This window comes from Ambystoma mexicanum, chromosome 9 (assembly GCF_040938575.1).
Source record: "Ambystoma mexicanum isolate Mex_15411 chromosome 9, UKY_AmexF1_1, whole genome shotgun sequence".
In the NCBI taxonomy this organism is placed as follows: Eukaryota; Metazoa; Chordata; class Amphibia; order Caudata; family Ambystomatidae; genus Ambystoma; species Ambystoma mexicanum.
Window position 1 is genome coordinate 69641053 of NC_090931.1, and position 21968 is coordinate 69663020.

Below are 21968 nucleotides of genomic sequence, written 5' to 3' on the forward strand. Positions count from 1 at the left end.
GGTTGTAGAAACATTATAGAAGGAAATAAGACTCATATAACAATATATGGACTGGGCATGTGATATATCTTTACAGGTTGTCCAGGTGGGGGGGATCTCCACACAGAACTGTGTCTAGTGGTAGGGGCCAGCATTCTGCCATTTGTTCTAACCAACTGCTTTCCTTCCTATGTCTATTGTTGGTTACCTTTATTAAGTGACTTGTGTGACATTTAACCAGAGTACAGTGGATGCACTTTAATGAAATCTAATAATAATTGTGGTACTACTTAGAACTGAATATATTTGCCATTGTAGATTTACTATGCACAAAGTGAGTTATTGTGATTGTGTATATAACTTTGAACCTTTAATTATATACTGTGTTTTAACTAATAAGGCGTGTGTACATTCCTTTGTGGGGGCTTGGGGACTACACTGTACTTAAGAACCAGCCTGCATCACCTCCTGAGAAGCTCGCCTCGATTGCTCGACTACGTTACCAATAATAGAGAATCTTGGCTGGGGTCCTCTCTGCCTCTCCTCTGCCATATAGAGAGCTGGAGTACAGACACCCCCCCTCCAGCCTTTACAACCCCTTATGCAAGACCGTTCATTCCGGCCCAATGTCATGAATCTACATCCAAGTGACCACTCCTTCCACATCGTTCATCCCAGCATCATAGCATGATACTGTGTCCAAGTGACCACTTCTGTAGAGAAGATAAGGTAGACGGTGCAGACCACATATTATAAGCTACATATAGTAGATAAGTCCAGGCAAGCTGGCTTCAAATTCTAAAGTTGCAAGGGAGGAAAAAAGGACCTTGGCACAAGGTCCCACTATGCACATGAAAGGAAAAAGAGGATCCAAAGTGGGAACCCTCCCGTCCCTTGCACACTATGTATAATCCGCCAAATAGGTGCTAATTATTCATACATGTTGATTCATAAAGGTTATATATCTGAATTCTCTAAAAGCAGTTAACGTGTAATGCATTCACAAAAATGTTTCTAGAAACACAGAATGTGTAAGAATGACAAGCATTTTAATCACATAACAATCATAAATGTGATAGCGAGCAAAAACACATTTCTCAAGTCCAACATAACGTGGCTTTATGTGTTCCAAGGAAAGTTTCTCTTCATCAGAAGCCTATATTGAACTGTTGGCAGTTGATGGTCGGTAATAGTACAAAGAATCTACATGCGAGTGACCACTCCTGTCTGCCCGTTCATCCTGGCATCATGGCATGGATTTACATCCACGTGACCACTCCTGTCCAACCATTCATACCACAATCGTGGCATGACCATTCATTCAAGTGACCTCTCTTGCCAGACCATTGATCCCAGTATCATGGCATGAATCTTCTTCCAAGTGACCACTCCTGTCTGACCGTTCATATGGTCATCATGGCATGACCCTACATCCAAGTGACCACTCCTGCCAGACCATTCATCCTGGCATCATGTCACAAATCTACATTCAAGTGACCTATTCTGCCAGACCGTTCATCCCAGCATCATGGCATGAGGTGTATGAGTGCTACTGAATTCCAGACCTCTGGGTGGTACCCCTGACTACCATGACAGACAGTGAAACCTCTTAAAACTCAGAGGTAAATCGGGGCACACACCAGCTCATGGGAACGATGAGTCTGATAGGTCAAGCCAGGGTTGAACCCTTTCCAGTGGAAGAGCTGGAATTGTGGGATCACAAACACCTCATTGTGCTAGATTCCTACACTTGAGTTCCAATGGACCAGAGAAGAAGTAACTCTCCATCTAACTGCAAAAGACAGTGGCCCACTAAAGCTGAACTATCAGTGCATTGCGCATTGCGTTTCTTGCCAGGACAGTGAAGGAATGCTCGATCTGCCTGGCCTCCTGCTTTACCTGCTTTTGGCATCAATTCCTGGATGTGCTTCCCTCAGACTCTAGGCGACACTTGAGACAGGCACATCATTTGGCCAACCAGGAATCTGTGTGGCAGAGAGACTGTGCGCATAGAAGTTGAACCTCCGAGCCTGGTGCCTTCTTGAGCCAATGAGAGGCTTGCTCTCACTGACTCTCACTCACCTGAAAGTACCTGCCTGGGAGGTCCTCTAAGACAGAGAGGCATTGTCGGCCATGCCAAGTTTCCATGGGACCTTTAGACATGTCTTGCTTAGAGTACTGGGTCTTTAGCTCCCTTCCTTTTCTACAGGAGAATACAAGTATGCCCTTACAAGAGATTTTAGAATGGAAAATAATGTGCAGACATTAAGTGGGGGCAAACTACAACAGAAATATTGCAGGCTCTTGAGCATGCTGGAGCTGTGGAGAGGTTAAGGGCTGCAACAAGGAGGTACTTAGGAAGGTGGGGGCACAGGTGTAGTCAGCAGATGGCCTGGGACGAGTTATAGGAAACGCTGATAGGGTTTCTTCCTCATCAACAGGGTCCACAATGTCACTAACTTGCCGGTCACCACTTCTGCCCACCATCAGCAGCTGTGGAGCCTGCCCTTTACCCACATTTGCACAAGCAGCTCAAATTTGATAGAGAAAACTTACATTGGATGTTATAACCCACTTATGAAAGTTCTCAAGGATCTTTGCTGAAGACCACCTAAAGTATTCTGTTATGACACAAGTGTCAATCCTTTCCTTACATGTTCTGAAGCCTTTGTTAGGGGAAGCATGCGCAATGGACGGCGATAATACATAAGTGAAAGCAATGCGTAATCCACAAATACCCCCAATCCTGAAGTGATGGCTACTTTTCCAGGCTTGGTGACAAATGCAGCTAGGCCTGCGATGAGCTGGGATTCAGGCTGTAAGAATCTGGTATTGGAGTGGGATGAGCCGGGATTCAGACTGTAGGTAGCTGTTATTGGGGTGGGATGTGCTGGGATTCAGGCTGTAGGTATCTGTTATTGGGGAGGGATGTTCTGGGATTCAGGCTGTAGGTATCTGTTATAAGAGTGGGATGAGCCAGGATTCAGGCTGTAAGTATCTGTTATTGGAGTAGGATGAGCCGAGATTCAGACTGTAAGTATCTGTTATTGGAGTAAGATGAGCCGAGATTCAGGCTGTAAGTATCTGTTATTGGAGTGGGATGAGCCAGGATTCAGGCTGTAAGTATCTGTTATTGGAGTGGGATGAGCTGGGATTCAGGCTGTAAGTATCTGTTATTGGAGTAGGATGAGCCGAGATTCAGGCTGTAAGTATCTGTTATTGGAGTGGGATGAGCCAGGATTCAGGCTGTAAGTATCTGTTATTGGAGTGGGATGAGCTGGGATTCAGGCTGTAAGTATCTGTTATTGGAGTGGGATGAGCTGGGATTCAGGCTGTAACTATCTGTTATTGGAGTAGGATGAGCCGAGCTTCAGGCTGTAAGTATCTGTTATTGGAGTGCGATGAGTTGGAATTCAGAGGATAGTCCTCATTGTATTAAAGTGGAGATGTTACATCTACGGTGGCTCGTAGGCTAAGCATACACTCTCTGTCTTTCGGTTAGGGCCATGGCAACCTGTAAACAACACAATCTGCCTGGATTGATAGGACTTGGAGAGGATGACACGCATTGCAGATGTTTATTTCCCCTAAACATTCGTTTAACTGCCTGCCTGTTAGAATGTTTTGGCATGAGCGATATTTCAGGGTGACTTTTTGCGGGGGTATCTTGTGATAATGCATTCCATTTTTTAAGTTTCCTTATTTTTTAATTTACTGGGTATTTATAATGCACCTATACACAATGTGTTTCGAGGTGCACATTGTGTTGCAGCATAAAATAATAATAATAATATTAATAATTACTTGTTATATATATAGCGCTTTTATACAATGTGCTTTACATAGACATTTTAATACACACTTATTATTACCCAATCGAAATTGCAACTCATTTTAGCAGCCTCAGAAGGATGAAAGTATGAGTCCACATTGTTGAGATTTGAACCTGCAACCTGCAGCTCACATAGGGAGGATAGCTCAGGGGCAATGTGCTCGCCTTGGAAACAAGACGACGTGGTGCAACATGGGTTCGATCGCTGGGTCCGTGCTTAGAAATCTCTGGGTATTAAGCGCGTCATAAATAAACTATCATATCATCATGGAAATCACAGCAGCAAGTGCTTAACCCACTGAGCTATCTTACCGGCCTTTGTGGAGGTATCTAGAGAGAGTCTGCTGTGGCCCTTAAGGAGTAGACATGGCGCCTATGTCTGAGCAGAGACCACTAGAGTTAAGTGTTTCCTAAATGGTGAACACGCTCCAGGCGAGAGAATTGATATTGGCCAGTGTCGGAACCTACAGAAATGCTCGATTTGATGATTTTTATTCCTCTGGCCCAATGGAAAACGTATCAAACAGTGCGTATCTCATTGTCACTGTTCATTTATCAAGGTCTAATTTTTTTTGCAATCGTGCACTCATTATTACATAATTCACCCATCCTATTTTTCGGAGTGGGAGAAAGTTATTTAATATAACCAGTTATCTGACCAGGTGCTAGTAACCACTTTTAGCAAGTATGTCTAGCGGAGAGCTCTGAGGGGGTATATATCACAGTCCGCCATTTCAACAGCCTGATTTCCCCAACTAATTAAGCCTTTAAAAAGTACCTTTGTGCAAGAAACATGTGTTGCTTGATTAATTTACCTTTGGGACATATGCATACAAATGATCAAAGTATCGAGTCAAGCATTATGCAAAGATGTATTACTAGATGTGCCTTTCTTCACTGGGCATGCGCAGTCCAGCATTGAGAACCCCCTGCGCTCCACAGTTTCACTTCAGCCTCTGTTTGCAGCATCCTCGGCTTCAGCTCTTCCGGGTTTCTTTGTTGTAGAGTCGCACCAGACCAACTTTGCAGAACATGTTCAGCAAGCCTAACCCTTTTCCTATGAGCACATTTGAAAATAAAATAGGTTACCACACAGAAGAGGCCCAGGGTGCAGACGCCTACTGGGAAATCTCCAAAGTTCCCCATAGGCCAGTCCACCTCTGCCCAGGGTGCAGAGGCCTACCGGGAAATCTCCAGAGTTCCCCATAGGCCAGTCCACCCCTGCCCAGGGTGCAGACGCCTACTGGGAAATCTCCAAAGTTCCCCATAGGCCAGTCCACCCCTGCCCAGGGTGCAGAGGCCTACCAGGAAATCTCCAGAGTTCCCATAGGCCAGTCCACCCTGACTTTACACAGAGTTCTTTCACTGCACCAGAGGTCAAGTTTGCAGCAAATACACTTTCAGAAGGCTCTTCCTTATTATCAGCAAATCCCCCCTCACACCTCCTACGTTCAGGGGCCATTTGCATATGTTCTGGTACATATGAGGCAGGTAAACCTTTTGTATGAGGAAACGAGTAAAATGCAAACCACTCAGATCTGTTTTGCCAGCCTTCATTCTAGCAAGAGCACAATTCAAGTGTCGGATGCTTTATTTCTCAATTAAACTGTGGATGTAAATAAGCAACCAATCAGAAACAAGGAGCTCCTTCTGCTTTAGCAGCTCACATACAGGCACAACAGTACATTTATAAATAAATACAAGTAACATGTACACAATCATTTCTTTTTCCAATTCGCGAGCCCCCCTCGCATGTAACTAAGTGAATCCAGCCAGCCCTGAGCTGTCATGCCAAGAGGCAGTCTCTCGTCTAGCGCTATGAGTCCGACTGATTGCAACTCTGCGTGTCCGTCCACCTGCACTTCAGGAGTTTGAGGAATGTCTCGATCTTGTGGGCGTCCTTCCGGAAGCAGTCCAGGAGCAGGTAGTTTCGTTGGGCGGAGTCCCCTGGCCATGTCCCAAAATCCACATGGCTTGGTGCTTGATCGTAATCGGCTCTGAGGGGGGCGCCGTCCACCACCTGGGCGGGGGAGAGATCATACCAAACATTATCAGTACATCCTGCTTTGTTAAGTTGTGCTTTCGGTTGTCTTTATGTACCTGGTATGGTATCGTTTATTTATAAAGCGCCTACACACAGGCACGTGTTTCAAAGCGCTCAATCAAAGCTCTTAAGTCAAAGGAGCATTATGATGGGGAAACCCAGCAAATGGAGATGAAATAATGAAACGCAGTGGTTGATCAGTGATGGCGCTTCTGCTAGTGACTGGTGACGTTTTATATTTTCTCCAAATTCCTCTGAGTGAGCCCCAACCATTTCTGAGGATTCAGGGACATTCTCTCCGATAGAACATATTTTAATTACTGTATTAAAAACATGGATTATACAGCTAAAATACCAGAAAAGGGGTAAAGCTAACCATATAATTTGCAAACAGGTTTGTGGCGGAACACTTAAAGGCCCAACAAATACCAGGTCATCAACAGCACACAAGGGAATTATGGGACAAATGTCCGCAAACAAAAACAGCATCCCCTGTCTCAATAATGTATTCCAGCAACATTTTCATGCTACCAATGCTCAATGTTATATGCCAGAATTGCCCCGTAAAATAAATGTACATGTTGCTAGTGCCAAAAATATAGGCCTGCATCGCCCCAGTAAAACAAAATGTGTTATGCTGCATGTGACCAATGTGTGCCAGTGTTGCCACTATAAAAACATGTGTATGCTGCTGTGCCCAATATATGCCTGCACACCACTGAAAGAACACATTTTCATGCTGGCTGTTTCCAATATATGCTGGTATTGCCACTGTAAGAATGCATTAGGGAGACTGCTGATATGGGTCAGCTTTAGAGGCGAGAAAGTATTTGAGACAAATGTTTAGATTTTCAGTTTTTGGGAAGAATTTAAGAGCGTACATATGAAAGACCAGAAAGTGAATGGAGATTAGCAAATGGTGTTTGAAACGATTAAAAGGGGATACTTAGCTGTAAAGCTACTAAAGAAACACAGCATAACAGAACTATTAAAGCGATAGGGTGAAGATGCTATATTTGAAGGGGGGCATAAGCATTTGAAAGTGGTAGATAGCCACACAGGAGAGGCAGAAGCAATGACCTCCACGTTGACTTCTGACTTTCACATGGATTGGTAAAAAGGAGCGAGCACGCTGCAGTGGTACTCCAATAGAAAGCGAGAGAACAGCCGACCATGGTAACATGTGAGAATAGATGGGTATGGTTAATGGCTAATGAGTTCAGTGACAGAGAGGTTGATGAAGGGACATATTTTACGGCAAACGAAAAACGGATTTAGGTAGATGCAGGAAGAGGTGATGTGTGTTTTACGTAAACCTGGCTGAACGCCAAGTCACATGATTTTTGTGGTGATTCGAGGTTTGACAGATCCCCAACGTTTTCCCAAGTTCGGGAAGGTGAGTAGGGGTATCTTTTCTTTCTTCTTAAAAAGCCCTGTGAGTGGAGGCCAGGATCCCCAAACGGCAGTGCAGTATTTATTCTTCCATTGAAACGTCTCCCACCCATTGCAAAACGTACTTACTCGGGCCTTAGCAGGGCCCAGGAAAGAGCACGATGCCACTTGCTAGCTCCTGGCAGGTGTATGCTATAGATAATGCGAGGTAGTCCTTCTTCTATCTTTACTGCTCGGATCCTGCCAAAAGCTGGGACTGGCTGAATGGCACTGATGCCAGGATAAGCATGCCTGGATGTGGGTGTGGGAGGGGGAGTGGGTTGGTTTTATGTCTAAATTATGGTGCAACGCCCTGTGGGTTGTCTGCCCCCCTCATTGCATCATCAATGTTTGCTGGTCACAAGACCTTTGCAAACCAGAGTTGTGAATATTTGTGGATGTCCTTTTAAAGCATGCGCCCATGCACAATTTACCAGCACATGGATGGGCCATTCATGACTTGTAACTCGTATCGTCAGTGATTCATCAGGTAACAATAACAGCACATAACGAGAACCCCCACTGGTTGGTTCTATGTTAATTCCTCCACAGTTTTGTTTTTGCTGACTTTTTTGCCGAAATGTTTGGCTGAATTCTTTTTGTGGCACATGACATGGACATAGCGGGTATTTTAAAACATGTAAATAACCCCAGTTTTTTACAACATGTAAATAACCCAGTACTTTACAACGTGTAAATAACCCCAGTATTTTACCATATGTAAATAACCTAGTATTTTACAACATGTAAATAACCCCAGTAGTTTACCACCTGTAAATAACCCCACGAAACGAAATAAAAAAGGGGAGAATCACTTCCAAATGCAAGATGAATTATGAGGCCGGGGTTATTAATTAATTCTTCGTCAACAGAAGGGGACCCTGAGAAAAGCTAACAGAGATGGGCCCAGAGGAAAGCACTGCTATTGGGGTAACATGGAGACCTCGAGAGGATATGGCCTGCTGGTCAATTAAAAACTCTAGACTGTGATGCTCATATTTCAACCCTTACCCTCCAAGAGCCCACACCTCGATTCTTACTTTCTGGCTCTGTAAAGTGTGAAGTGAATGTGGACCAAAGGGCGACCTGATCCGTTAGAGTGGACTTAGGACACCCCGTCTTACCTTCTTGGTCAGAACCATGACGCCGTGCTCTAAGCTGGAGAGTTTTCCAGATAACCCCTTGATCTTTTCCAGCAGCTCTGCAGGGATGTTATCACTGTGCTTCAAGGCGCTTTGGAGATACAGAAAGGGCTCCATCCAGGACTGGACCATCAGCAGGACAGAGTGCAGCAACCACTTATCCTAAAACAGAAACAGGGATGGACAAGTCAGGATCTACGAATAGACTGACTCTGCGCCCTATCTTGTCGTCATTTGGAATTGCCATGCTTATTTCGGATAGTTACAGGAGCTTCAAACACCATTAATTTACAGGGCGGGGGGGGGGGCTTTGCAATGGTTAGGGAGCAGATTGATTAAGTGTTCAGGTCATGTTGCATCTTGAGCTTTGGCTAGCTCAGTGTTGTGCAAACATTGACTCCATTAGCCGTAGCCAAATAATCTAGCCAAAACATCTGGAGCACAGATGTGCTTCTGCTAGGCAGCCTATGAGCACTGCCCTCCGCTTACTCGCGGTCAATAGATGGTGCCTCAAGCCGCGGGCCACCGGTTCAAGCCTTGCTGGGAAGCGCCCCCTCCAGATTCTCTTGCTGACCAGTGAGATCCCTGGGACAGATCACCCCACTCAGCTGCATCTACCCAGGTGGGCTGAGGGGAACCCTTCGTGTTTCCAAGACCAGGCAGGTAGGGGTCTACCGATAGCACCAAGATGCCGGACGGGTAGCTTTATTACTGCTGCAATAGGATGCCCCTCATACTTCCAATAGGCGGCTGTTTCCACTGCTGGCTTCAGAGAAGGTGGAGAGGGGCTAGTGTCCGGGAAAGGTCAGAGATGGGATGGGGCAAAGCTGCCCCCAGCAGGGGCGACAGCAGCCCACCTCATACTCAGGCAGTTCTGGGCGGTCTACTAAATTGGAGTCAGATGACGCCTTCCATCAACAACCAAACCCATCCCTAAATTGGATAAGCAAAAGTTGTAAAGTTATTTGTGTTTTTTTCTTGCTTTTTTTCTTTTGCTGACTGGACAATTGGTTTGAAATCAGAATGCTGTTGCATTAAAAAGTAAAACAAGTAGTATTCCTGGGCAGGTGCAGGTTAGCAAATGCTAATCAGTTATTTTTTACTTAACCAATTTGTTCGTTAATATTATTTTTATTTTTTTATATTTTTTTAAACCAAAAAATACACCTTTTGCGAATTCATTATTGTTGTTAAAATTCCCTTTTTGATCTCATAGAGAACAGCCGTAGGACATTTTATGACATGATATTTGTGGTTCAGTTCTCACCATTTTACATCAAAAATATCCAATTAAAATTCACCCACACTAGCAGTCAATGGATTTAGATCCATGCCTAATACCCTCCTTGTATAAAGGTGAATTGAAAGAAGTCCACCACTACCGTGCCCTATTCAATCCCAACAGTATAACTAACAGTATATCTGTGTAATATAGAATCTAAAACTGTGACTAATAATCTAATACCCCCTCTAAGCAAATTGAATCTAGAGGCTGACCGAATATCTGCTCTGTGTACAGGTGAACTTAGAAGTGTACCCAATAAACTAAAATCACCTCTGTTTACAATTCTATCTAGAAAACCACCAATAGTCTAGTATCATCTTCAAGCAATTGAACCTTGAGGTGTGCCTAAAAGCGTGTCACCACCACCGCGCCTCAGAACTACAATCAGAAAGCCCTCCTAAATCAACCTAAAAGCTCGCACCAATCATGAATTCCCCCCATTCCTCAAGAGTCAGTCAGAAACGAACCCCGTGGACACCCCCACTCTCCGATCTGCCTGCCCTCCCGCCCCCCTCCCAAATCTCTCCAACCTCCTTTGCACTCCCTGCCTTTCCCCTCTCCAAACACCAAGCCAGGGGGGCACGATAGCGAGCCACTCACCCCAAGACCACTCATCCCCTGAACCCCACCCCCACCCCACCAGCATTACCCATACCCGCTCCCCTCACTATAATTCCTGGCACACCCCACCCTGCATTCTCCCACCTCCCACCCTCCCCTCATACCCCTGCCACCCCCCCCGACCACACCCTTTCCCCTCCCTAAAAACTGCATGCCTAGCCCTAGCAAGAACCGAAGCTGCATCCCTCTCCTCCTCCGACCCCCCTACTCTCTCCCACACACCAGTCGCAGCAAAGAAACTAAAGAGGAAACATTCCTTGTCCCTTTCAATCTCTCAGCACTCCTCACCTCCCTTGTCTTGACCCATCACCTCTATCCCGCAATCTCCTCCTTCCCCCATGGCTTCTCCCTGCCTGAAACCCCTCTCCCTCGACTTCACATCACCTGCAACTGAAACTCCTAACCGCCAACACCCCTCCTTCAAATCCCCCAACCCAAACCCGATCATCCTATCACACGCAGCCTTCCAATCCCACCCGAAGCCTGCCAATCTCTCTGCTCGCCCACTATTCCCATCTATCATCACCCACCCTACCCCCCTCCGTCCACCCGCTCCTCCACCGCCCCATCCCGCTCCAGCACCAAGACCATCCTTGGCTGCCGATGTGAACTGCATCCTATTTAACGCCCGATCTGTGGCAAAAAACAGACATTGCATCTTTGATCTCCTCGCCTCAGTCAAACCAGACCTAGTTTTCATCACTGAAACCTGGTTCTCTGACGACTTCGGCCCAATCGCTAATGAAGCCTTTCCGCCTGACTACTCCCTCAACCCACTGAACTGTCCGTCCAGGAGGGGGGGGTAGCATTCGTCTTCAAATCTCTCTTCCGCGCCTCAATCATCGACAACCAACCCTCCGTTCCATCCTGCGAATCTCTCCTTGTTAAACTATCCCTCTCCCTGTCGCTCTCACACAGCTTCCTAATAATCTACAGGCCCCCTGGCTACGATAGACACTTCACAAACAACCTTTGCGATTCTATTGCCACCCTCCAACTAAACCATCCCAACCTCATCCTTCTTGGAGACTTCAACATATGGCTCGACATCCCCACCAACCCTATGACACACTCCCTGGTTGACGGTTTAGATGCAATTAATCTCCAACCCCACATAAACGGCCCGACTCACTATAAAGGACACACCCTTGATGCCATTTTTAGCTCCAACTCCCTGACCCATCTAATGCCGCCCACCCCTGTCATCTGGTCCGATCACTTAATTCTCTCGTTCACCATCCACTCACCCGAACCCCTTCCCGTACTCACATCTGAACCTCCAAACATACGCAAATGCTGGAAGAAACTAATAATCATCCCGGACCTAGCCGAGGCACTCCTCCAGTCTCCACCACCTACCTGCTATCTCAACAACCAACTAACCCCTGAGGCCTTTGATTCATGGCTCAACGCATCTCTGATGCGGCTCACCCCCTCATGCAAACCATCAACCCGCCGTGGCCTTTTCCCCAGATGGTTTACCCCTGAGCTGAAGACCACTAAACAACAATACAAATACCTAGAACGCAAATGTCAGAAAGAGAAAACCCATGAGAGCAAGACCTCCTTAGCCCGACACCTGTATCGGTACAAAGCCGAAATACGGAAAGCAAAAAAGGCCCACTACAACTCCCGAATCCTAAACTGCAAAAACCAAAGCAAAGAACTTCACAAAATGATCTCCGAATTCACCAATCCGGCTTGTAACACAACCATCCCGACCGCGTCACAATCACTGTGTGACTCTCTCTTCCTCCACTTTTACTCCACGGCTATCGAAAGGACAAAAACTCTAACCAACAAACTGGCTCTCTTACAGCCACCTAGCAATCCTCCGCCTGTACCGGCCAGCCCATCAGCTGCGACCTCTACGCAACCAACGTTCGAATCCTTCAGTCCAATATCACCAGAACAATTTCTCAAACTCCTATCCGCCCGCAAACCATCTGGATCACCATTGGACCCCTGCCCAGCCACAACCCTAAAAGAAATCTTTGCCTCCACCTGCGCAGGAGAACATGCAAGATCTATCATAAATGCCTCCCTTTCCGCCGGTATCTTTCCAGACACATTCAAATTGGTGCACGTCAAACCTCTAATTAAAAATCCTTCGCTCGACCCTCTCGAGCCCAAAAACTACCGCCCCATCTCAAACACCAAGTTCCTTGCCAAACTCATTGACCGAACCGCCTACTCCCAACTAAATGCCTTTGTTGAAGCCAACAATCTCCTCGACCCCGCCCAATTAGGATTCAGAACCCGTCACGGAACTGAAACCACCCTAACCTCGATCTGGGATGACCTTAAGATGACAGCTGACTCCGCGGGATGCGCCGCACTAATCCTTCTCGACCTATCGGCCGCCTTAGACACGATCAACCACTCAATCCTCCTGGACCGCCTCCACTCCCTAGGGATACGTGGAACCACCCTTAAATGGATAGCTTCGTTCCTCAAAGACAGGCACCAAATAACGACACTCTCCGACTTTACCTCCCAAGCCCGACCAGTCGACACAGGAGTCCCACAAGGAGCATGTCTATCCGCCCTCCTGTTCAATCTCTACCTGATCACTCTCTCACCAATAATTCGTTCACACAACATCCTGTGTTACAATTACGCCGACGACACTTAACTAATTCTAAAAATCCTGAACGCAAAACCCAACTCCCGACCTGATATTGCATCCTGCCTCCTGAACATAGAACGCTGGATGACCCAAAGCCACCTCTTGTTAAACCCATCCAAAACAGAAATCATGGTTTGCGGCAACTCTGATCTTCTACCGCACCCACTACCCTGGCCACCCGCCATGGGCAACTCACCGACACCCTCCAACACAGTGAAAAATCTTGGATGCACTCTTGACTCCGACCTAACACTCTTGCGCCAAGTCAACAATGTCTCAAAGTCCTGTCACTACCACCTCAAAAACCTTAGGCACATCTTTCCATATCTCTCATTTCCCAACAGAGTTTCTGCGGTCCAATCAATCGTCATATCAAGACTGGACTACGGAAACCCCTATACCTCGGAATTCATGCCTACCAACTGAATAAACTCCAAAGAGCACAAAACGCGGCGGCCAAAGTGCTACTCGCGCTCGGTCCAAGAGACCACGTATCCCCAGCCCTCAAGACACTGCACTGGCTTCCAGTAGCCCGTAGAGTGGCCTTCAAAACCTTATGCCTCACCCATCGAGCACTACATAAAACTGGACCGCAATATCTTCAAGAAAAGTTAATGCCTTATCACCCCACTCGCACCCTTAGATCAAGCTCAGCCGGCCTCCTAGTAATTCCCAAGACAAACTCAGTCAGGTTAGACGGAGCATCATTCTCAGCCCTGGCACCAACCCTATGGAACTCGCTCCCTCCCCACATCCGCCTAACTAAGGACTTAACGGCATTCCGCAAACTACTAAAAACCTGGCTTTTTCCCTAAAACCAACCGGTTCCAAACCAGCAACATCAATCATCACAATAACACCGACCCAGCAAACCACAAAATAAATAAATAAATAAAGTACAGCTAAACTAACCAGACTGTAACCTACAATGACAAACAGAAATAAAATGAGTAATGTAGATCTAAAACAGTGAAGTGGACAATAGAAATAAATCACTGGGAATGTAGAAAGTGCAGAGAGCGGATGAACGTGGAGACCGGACAAGCGTGGAGAGCAGAAGAGTGTGGATGGCGTGATTGGACGAGTGGGGAGTACGAATGACTGTGATGAGTATAGATGAGTGTGGATGAGTGTGGAGAATTAATGCTGTTGGCGGATGAGTGTGGAGGGCAGTTGAGTGTGTAGGACGGTTGGTGACTGGACGAGTGGGGAGTACGAATGACTGTGATGAGTATAGATGAGTGTGGATGAGTGTGGAGGATGAATGCTGTAGGCAGATGAGTGCGGAGGGCAGTTGAGTGTGTAGGACGGTTGGGTGTAAAGAGCGGACGAATATGAAGAGCAAATGAATGTGGAAGACGGATGAATGTGGAGAGCTCATGAATGTACAGAGCGGTTGAGTGTAGATAGCGGAGGAGCGTGGAGAGCGGATGAGCGTGGAGACCCGATAAGCGTGGAGAGCGGTTGACTGTGGAGAGCGGATGAGTGTGGAGGACGTGAGCGGATGAGTGGGGAGAGCGAATGAGTAAGGATGAGTGTGGATAAGTATAGATGAATTGTGGATGAGTGTTAGAGGATGAATACTATTGGCGGATGAGTGTGGAGAGCGGATGAATTTGAAGAGCAAATGAATGTGGAGGACGGAAGAGTGTGGAGAGCCGTCGAGTGTAGAGAGCAGTCGAGTGTGGAGAGCGGCTATGTGCAGAGAGCGGAGGCACGTGGAGAACGGAAGAGCGTGCTGAGTGGAGGAACGTGCAGAGTGAAGGAGCGTAGATAGCGGAGGCGCGTGGAGAGCAGAGAAGCATGAGAGTGATTGAATGGGGGGAACGACTGAGTGGGGGGAGCGACTGAGTGAAGAGAGCGAGTGAGTGGGGAGAGCGAGTGAGTGGGGAGAGCGGTTGAGTGTGCAGAGCGGTGGGGGGAGCGACTGAGTGGGGGGAACGGATGAGTGTGGAGAGCGGATGAGTGTCGAGGGCGGATGAGTGTCGAGAGCGGATGAGTGTCGAGAGCGGATGAGTTTTGAGAGCGGATGAGTGTCGAGAGCGGATGAGTGTCGAGAACAGATGAATGAGGAGGGCGGATGAGTGCGGAGGATGAGAGAGCTGAATAGGAGACCGAATGAATATAGATGAGTGTAGATGAGCATGGAGGAGGAGCGCTGCTGGCGGACGAATGTGGAGCGCGGATGAGTGTGGAGGTTGGTTGAGAGTAAAGAGCGGACGAATATGAAGAGCAAATGAATGTGGAAGACAGATGAATGTGGAGAGCACATGAGTGTAGAGAGAGGTTGAGTGTAGAGAGAGGTTGAGTGCAGAGAGGGGAGGAGCGTGGAGAGCTGACGAGCGTCCAGAACAGAAGACCGTGCAGAGCGGAGGAGTGTGGAGAGCGAAGGAGCATGAAGAGCGAAGGAGCGTGGAGAGCGAAGGAGCGTGGAGAGCGAAGGAGCGTGGGAGCGGCTGAGTGTGGAGAGCGGCTGAGTGTGGAAAGCGGTTGAGAGTGGAGAGCGGCTGAGAGTGGAGAGCGGCTGAGAGTGGAGAGCGGCTGAGTGTGCGGAGAACGGCTGAGTGTGCGGAGAACGGATTAGTGCGGTGAGCGGCCGGGTGTGCAGAGAGCGGCCGAGCATGCGGAGAGCGAACGAGGGTGTGGAGAGCGAACTAGGGTGTGGAGAGCGAACGAGGGTGTGGAGAACGAACGAGGGTGTGGAGAGCGAACAAGGGTGTGGAGAGTGAACGAGGGTGCGGAGAGCGAATGAGGGTGCAGAGAACGAACGAGGCTACGGAGAGCGGACGAGTGTGTGGAGAGCGGACGAGTGTGGAGAGCGAACAAATGTGTGGAGAGCGAACAAACTTGTGGAGAGCGAACGAACGTGTGGAGAGTGAACGAGTGTGTGGAGAGCGAACGAGTGCATGGAACGAACGAACGTTGTGGAGCGGACGAACGCATGGAACAAATGAGTGTATGGGTGAATAGTGCATAGAGCGGATGTGAACCAAAACACATAGAACGGACCTGACCGCTCAGAGTTGCGCGACGTGCATATTTTATTTTGGAATGCAAGGAATCTTTGAAAGAGCATACTGCATATTACACCCCACGCTTACTCTCTCCTTACACCACCATTCAACTAGAACACAGAGACACTATGACACCATTCGGTATAACTGTTCTCATATCAACATCTGCCGCTCACCCCCCATCACTCTAAGTAAACATGGCTGGTCTCACACCCCCAGCCAGGCGTTTCTCCTCAGGCCTAACGCCGGCACACTCGGTCTGGATAATTCCAGCCAGACCGAACACATATCTCTGATCTCTCAACCACCACACCTACCGCTAAGAAGCAGCTACCACATGAATTCCGCACCAGCTGCACACATACCGGTGCGCACACGCACCTTTGGACTCTCTCTAATCTTTCCACTGACCCGAACTTCGGTTCCCAAGGGCGTTCAACCTACCAGCGCCTTCTGACCATACCAATGGTATATAAGGCGCTATACAAATGCAAAATAACAAATAACAAATAACAAATAACATTAAGCTGCAAGCCCCATTAAGACCTATCTGGCATATTTTCATACTGAAGCAATATCTATATTCGCAGAGAACTGGATATGTTTCCACCCTAAAGCTACGCCAATGAATATTCATCAGGTCGGTATACTTACTGAGAGTTTATGGACCTCAGGCTTAGAGTTGGGAATTGTCATGGTCAACTCTTTGTTGTAACAGGAAGTCTGATACTTTTGGAGGCGTGCACTTGGGACAAGGCGTTCTTCCTGCATTTTAAGTGAAACATAGGATTTGTATTTATGTGGGCAGTGTTTAGTGATTACAACAATAAAACACGTATTTAGCTATGGTCATAATTCCAACAATCGCAGTGAGCATCTTTAAGAAAGGTTGCAATGTTAACTGTGCAACATCAGCAATCAAATGTTGAATACAGGTGTGTGAGCTTCACAAACGTGTTGCATATTTGGAGGACAGGGCAGTGACCGACAGAAGGCTGCTACCTGGTTCCAGAAAGAAAATGGATATAATTTTGTATACAGAAAAGCGATTCTTGCTTGCTGGTGGATGATGTTGTACCACATTATTCTGACTAATAGGAAGACTCTGCTCTTGAGTGAAACATGAAAGTACACAACTGGATACTGTGGCGACAAGGAGTGAAGAGAGTGACCAGGTGGTGGACCAGTGGTTGCTATAGACATTTAATAAAATGAAAACCAAACCTATCTATCCCTAACTATGAGAGGATTTCCCTACCTAAATAAAAAAAAAAAAAAAAAACACCTGGTTGCTTGTCAGGAAGTATGTGATAGTAAAAACAAAAATGCACATCCCCATACACAAAGGCTGCCTTGCTATCCCTGGCACTGCAACAAAACACCATAAAGTCCAGCTACTACTCGTAATCCAGGAGAATGTGTCCCTTCTCCTGGATGGAAGTGTCAGAACACCTCTCAGGTTGTTCAAAACAAAAGTTCCACAAAAGTTCTGGGTTCTTCATAACCCAACGGAAAAAAAATAAAAGGTTGCATGAATTTCACATGGGGCTAGGAGAATGAATCTTCTCCTAGCTGGTTTCCCAATGCCTCTCACAGTTGCTAATACAATGTGTTACTCCCTTTTTGATGTTTTCACAATCTCTCTGTTTATTTCACAATTCTCAATCTGCACCACTCGGACAATGAAGCTGCTCCCAGGAGTCCCTGTGGACTCTCCAGCACCACACTCCGGTGGAACTAGACTGGGAACTATATCACAAATTTGTTTACACATTTATCTCTTTCTTTCTAGTTTACAGTCTCAACAGGATTTCGATTTTCCAGGTATTTGAAGCTCGAAGGAAATGAAAATGCTAGTGGTTTTATTCTTATCTCCGAGGAAGGCAAGGTTAAGGTCATGGGCTGAAAAGACATGACCCTTGGCAGTATCTGGTGTTGACCAATCAGCAATGAGTAACAGTGGTATCGACAGATGATGATTTGGGTGTGGCTCGATGGTCCAGCCATAGACAATTCTGGGGTATGTACAGTGCATCTCTCCTTTGTCAAAGGTGTTCCCAGCCACTCGATGTTCGGATAGAGGAGGGGAGCCTTAACTATTCTCAGGCCGCCAACTCCTTTAGGCCCCTTTGGCTGTACTTTCCATGGTAAATAAGATAACGCCATTGTATGGTGTTTCAGGGAATTGGGGGTCTCGGTTTCATAGACGCACTATCTTCTCAACCACTGAGGTAGGTGTTCTCAGTTCCTATTATTCACTGTTCACCCTTGTTGCCTTAAGTTTCATGAAATGCCTAAAGAGTTTCTTAAACAGCGTGTCCACTCCCTCCCAGACTTTCGTTAACTCTTGTTATCTGTATTGGGGTCGGGATGCTTCACCGGGTCGGTAGGATTTCAGACGACAGTCAAGCGCCTTCTCCCAATTTTGTTGGGGTTTGCTTCCTGGTCCTTGTACAGCTGGCTGTTGGGAAGTGAACCAGGGGCTTAACCTTCCTTCCCTGTAGAGAACATCCAGCTGCCACCTCTCTAGATAATATGCAGGTTTGTGGTTTCGGCACAGTTTTTGGACCACCCAGTCCACTCAGTACAGCTCATGCCACCATGACCCAACCTCCATCCTTCTGTAGGGTAAACTTTCGGTTGACTGGTACAAGACTTTCCTTGTGTCTCAAGAATAATGTACTTCTGGTCAACCAGGGTGCTTTGCCACTCCTTCTCTTGTTCGCTTGCCTGTCACCCACCGATTACCAGCTTGCGGTCATATAGCCTTTGGGCTCTGCCTCCAGGCTGGAGAGCTATTCCCTTCTTTGTTTCTGCCTTCTCCACACCCAACACCTTGTTGACCTGTGAGACAGCCTTGTGCGTTCCTTTGAATCACACCCTCCATGTCTTTTGCTCAAGCTACTCGGATTTACCATTGGGTGTTCTTTCGGCTTCAATTCCTCCCTCTGATTCTCGTTTTCTCGCTCAACCTTGACTGCTCTCTCTAATTCTCTCTCTTGTACTCTTACTGGTATCCTTCCTGGTACCCTTCTGCCTTAATTTGTTTCTGACACCCTGATATAGTAGGGTCTGCCCTGATGTAACGTCCATTCCATTGACTACAGCTGCTCTGGTGTTTTTCCTGCTAGCTTGTAGTGTTCTTGGGAGCTTCTGCATCTCAGTACTTAAACGGTCAGAGTAGTTTGATGTTTCACAGCAAAACATGGTTCTAGTCATGAGTTTAGAGTCCTAAGGTTCAGGTTCGACCATCAGCCTACCGGGCTGTGCCTCCCAATTGCATCCTTATCCCTAAGAGGAGACTCCCTCTCCATGAGATACTCCTGCATATTACCACCCCTACGGGGACTATTGGTTAACAACCTCAGCTCCCTAGCCTCATTCTGAGGGTTCCCCCCTGGGGAGAAGTGATGCCATCTGAAGGATCCTCAGAGTACCGATAAGATCAAAAAGAACTCTTGAACAAACACAGTCATTGATATATTCTGAGAGGTGTCTGTACCCTACAGCACTTCAGATGTTTTCAGCTACAACTCCCATTATCCCCCACTGCTATCTGCATTGGCCAGGGCAGATAGGAGTTTTAGTCAAAAACATCTGCCGATCTAAATGTTACAGATCCCTGTACTACTTTTGCTAGATATGTTAGACTGGGCATGCAGCAATACAAATTAACTTGATTGGAATGTTTAGGTTGGTGTAAGACGAATGGCTTGAGTTGAACCCTTGGTTGAAGTTCCCCACCATCTAAGTTCTGTAATGATGTTCACAGATATCTTAGCATTCTGAAGGGTAAAATAAATGGGTATGTCAAAAAAAAGAATAGTAACAGAATATGAAACATCTTTGGTACTCACAAAGATAGTGCAGGACTGTTCGGACAGTCGGTAGATGAGCTCGGCGTGCTGGACGACTCTGTCAACAACCATTTCCAGAGAGATGGAGGCACAGTGGATAGAAATTCCTTGTTCGTTTTTACACTCGGTCGGGTAGGCAACACCCTCTCTTAGCACGTAGGGCAACAGCAGAAGCAGGACAACCAGAAAAACTTAAGTTAAAAAAAATACAAAGCGTTAAACAAAAAATCTGATTATAACCCATACAATCTCTTGTGCCTCATGTTTTGGGGGCTGGAATATTACTCAAAATTATCACTCAAGGGTCCCAAAATCCAAGATAGCAAGTATACACACAGTGGAGGGTTGGATCAGCAGGTAAAGAGCCTGGCCCAAGTTATAGGGACGGGCCCTGTTCCATTGCCTGACTGATCCAGTCTATCACCATAGGTATTATTGCTGTTAACACCATGGGTTTAAGAACTGGGATGCCGATACCAATGTCTTTAGTTCAATGAATGGGTTGAGCGCTTGTTATCATGGACATGAGAGGAAGGGCACCATGCAGAGCTCCTCCTGCTTTTCCATGGTAGCCCAGGAACGGCGGCCCCGAAAAGTAGAAGTTAGGTTGTTAGGGTAGCAGCAGGTGACGTAGGTGGCTTCGGGACTGGGCATGGACAGGAGCAGGTGGCAAGATGTCGGTGCACTTGGCAGCAATTTTCAGCATACTTGGAATGCTGGCTTGGACTGTGAGATGTAGCCCGTGATCCAAGCAATCTGATTAGCTGTGGCACCCAACCCTGATGCTAATTATGAATAGTGTGCTCTGAAATAATATGTTTATCGGGTCGAAAAGTTCATCTTCACCTCCCTCTAGTGCTGATAAAATATTTTTCTCTAGCAATGACTGCCTTACATGTAGTTGAAATATTGCTTTACTAAAGCTTAAGACAGGCATGATACCAAATGTCTTTTTTCATTTTTTAAAGCGTATTAAAAGTTGTAAAAAAAATAAATATTTGAACATCAAAGTGCTATCCTCCAGTGGGATGTACTCATTAATGAGGACATAGCACTAAATTGGGTCCTCTATCTGCTCATTGTGAGGATTCTCTTTGGGGGTTCATTCCCCACTCAAAATTACTTATTGACAATGGAACTCATTACGAGTTTGGCAGGAAATCGCCGGTAACTCCTTTATTGTTACTCCCACTCTGTCCCACGGCATAACCACAGGATTAGGAGTGGGGGTATGGCAGTATAAATCCCCATTTTGGGAGTCAATAGGACCCCGTGTGGACTTTTTGTTTTTGTAAATTCGTTTTATTGAAATCTTGCCATTATGTGCACAATATTTCACATGACATGACATTAAAACTATGCAAACATTGTGTCCCCTTTTCTCCCAACCTCCTCCCTTAACCCCTACAGCTACCCGCACCCCACACTTGGCAACGGGTGGAGGAGGCCGTCCGGCAGTAATGAACATACTCCTATGTGTTGTTTTAGTTAGGCTACTCCAAGGTCTACAAATCAAACCATCGACTTCCCCCTTGCCTGTCGTGTTTATCCTCTCCCGCATCAGCGGTCGCACCCTGAGTGTCTCCCCTTTACCCTACACGTCTGCTAAATATGGTACTAAGGCTCTTTTGGTCTATCGTTTGCAACTTTACCAGATTTACTCAAAAAAAGTGGACCATTCCATCTCCCTAGATGTACGGATGTCATGCAAGACCCCAGGGTGTTTTCCATTTTATATATTTCTCTGGCCTGCAAAGGCCACGTTTTGTCTCCTGGCAGCAATTCTCTCTTCCACCTTAAGACAATACAGGCCCAAGCTTCCAATAGAGAGGAATGAGGAATTACCAGGCCCTCCAAGGTCGGAATGGCCTGGTAATTCCTCATTCGAGGAACCCAGGCCTGCAGAGCACTCAACCTTTTTTGTCAGCAAGGCGTGTGAAAACAGCTGATTTTCTTTTTGACTGGTGAGAGGCCCATAGAAGTGAATGGGCGTATGAGGGACTTGGCGGGTGATTCATCTGCTTTCAAGGCGGGTGACACCCACCAAAAGCGGGTGAGTTGAGCGCTATGGACCTGGTAACCGGTAAGGGGTAGCCATGCCGCTACCTCCTAACTTGTAATGACACCCTCTGTC

At 46.8% G+C, this 21968-nt stretch overlaps 1 protein-coding gene across 1 annotated transcript in view; it reads right to left on the reverse strand.

Moving 5' to 3' along the window:
* Window positions 1-5627: 5627 nt before the first annotated feature.
* LOC138487255 (somatolactin-like) overlaps window positions 5628-21968 on the reverse strand; it is a 74294-nt gene continuing 57953 nt past the window's right edge. The window contains exons 2-5 of the mRNA XM_069613885.1: window positions 19835-20025; window positions 16632-16742; window positions 8411-8590; window positions 5628-5831 (exon numbers count right to left, since the gene is read on the reverse strand). Of these exons, the coding sequence (XP_069469986.1) occupies window positions 5628-5831; window positions 8411-8590; window positions 16632-16742; window positions 19835-20025 (686 nt within the window). The remainder of the gene's footprint in view (window positions 5832-8410; window positions 8591-16631; window positions 16743-19834; window positions 20026-21968) is intronic.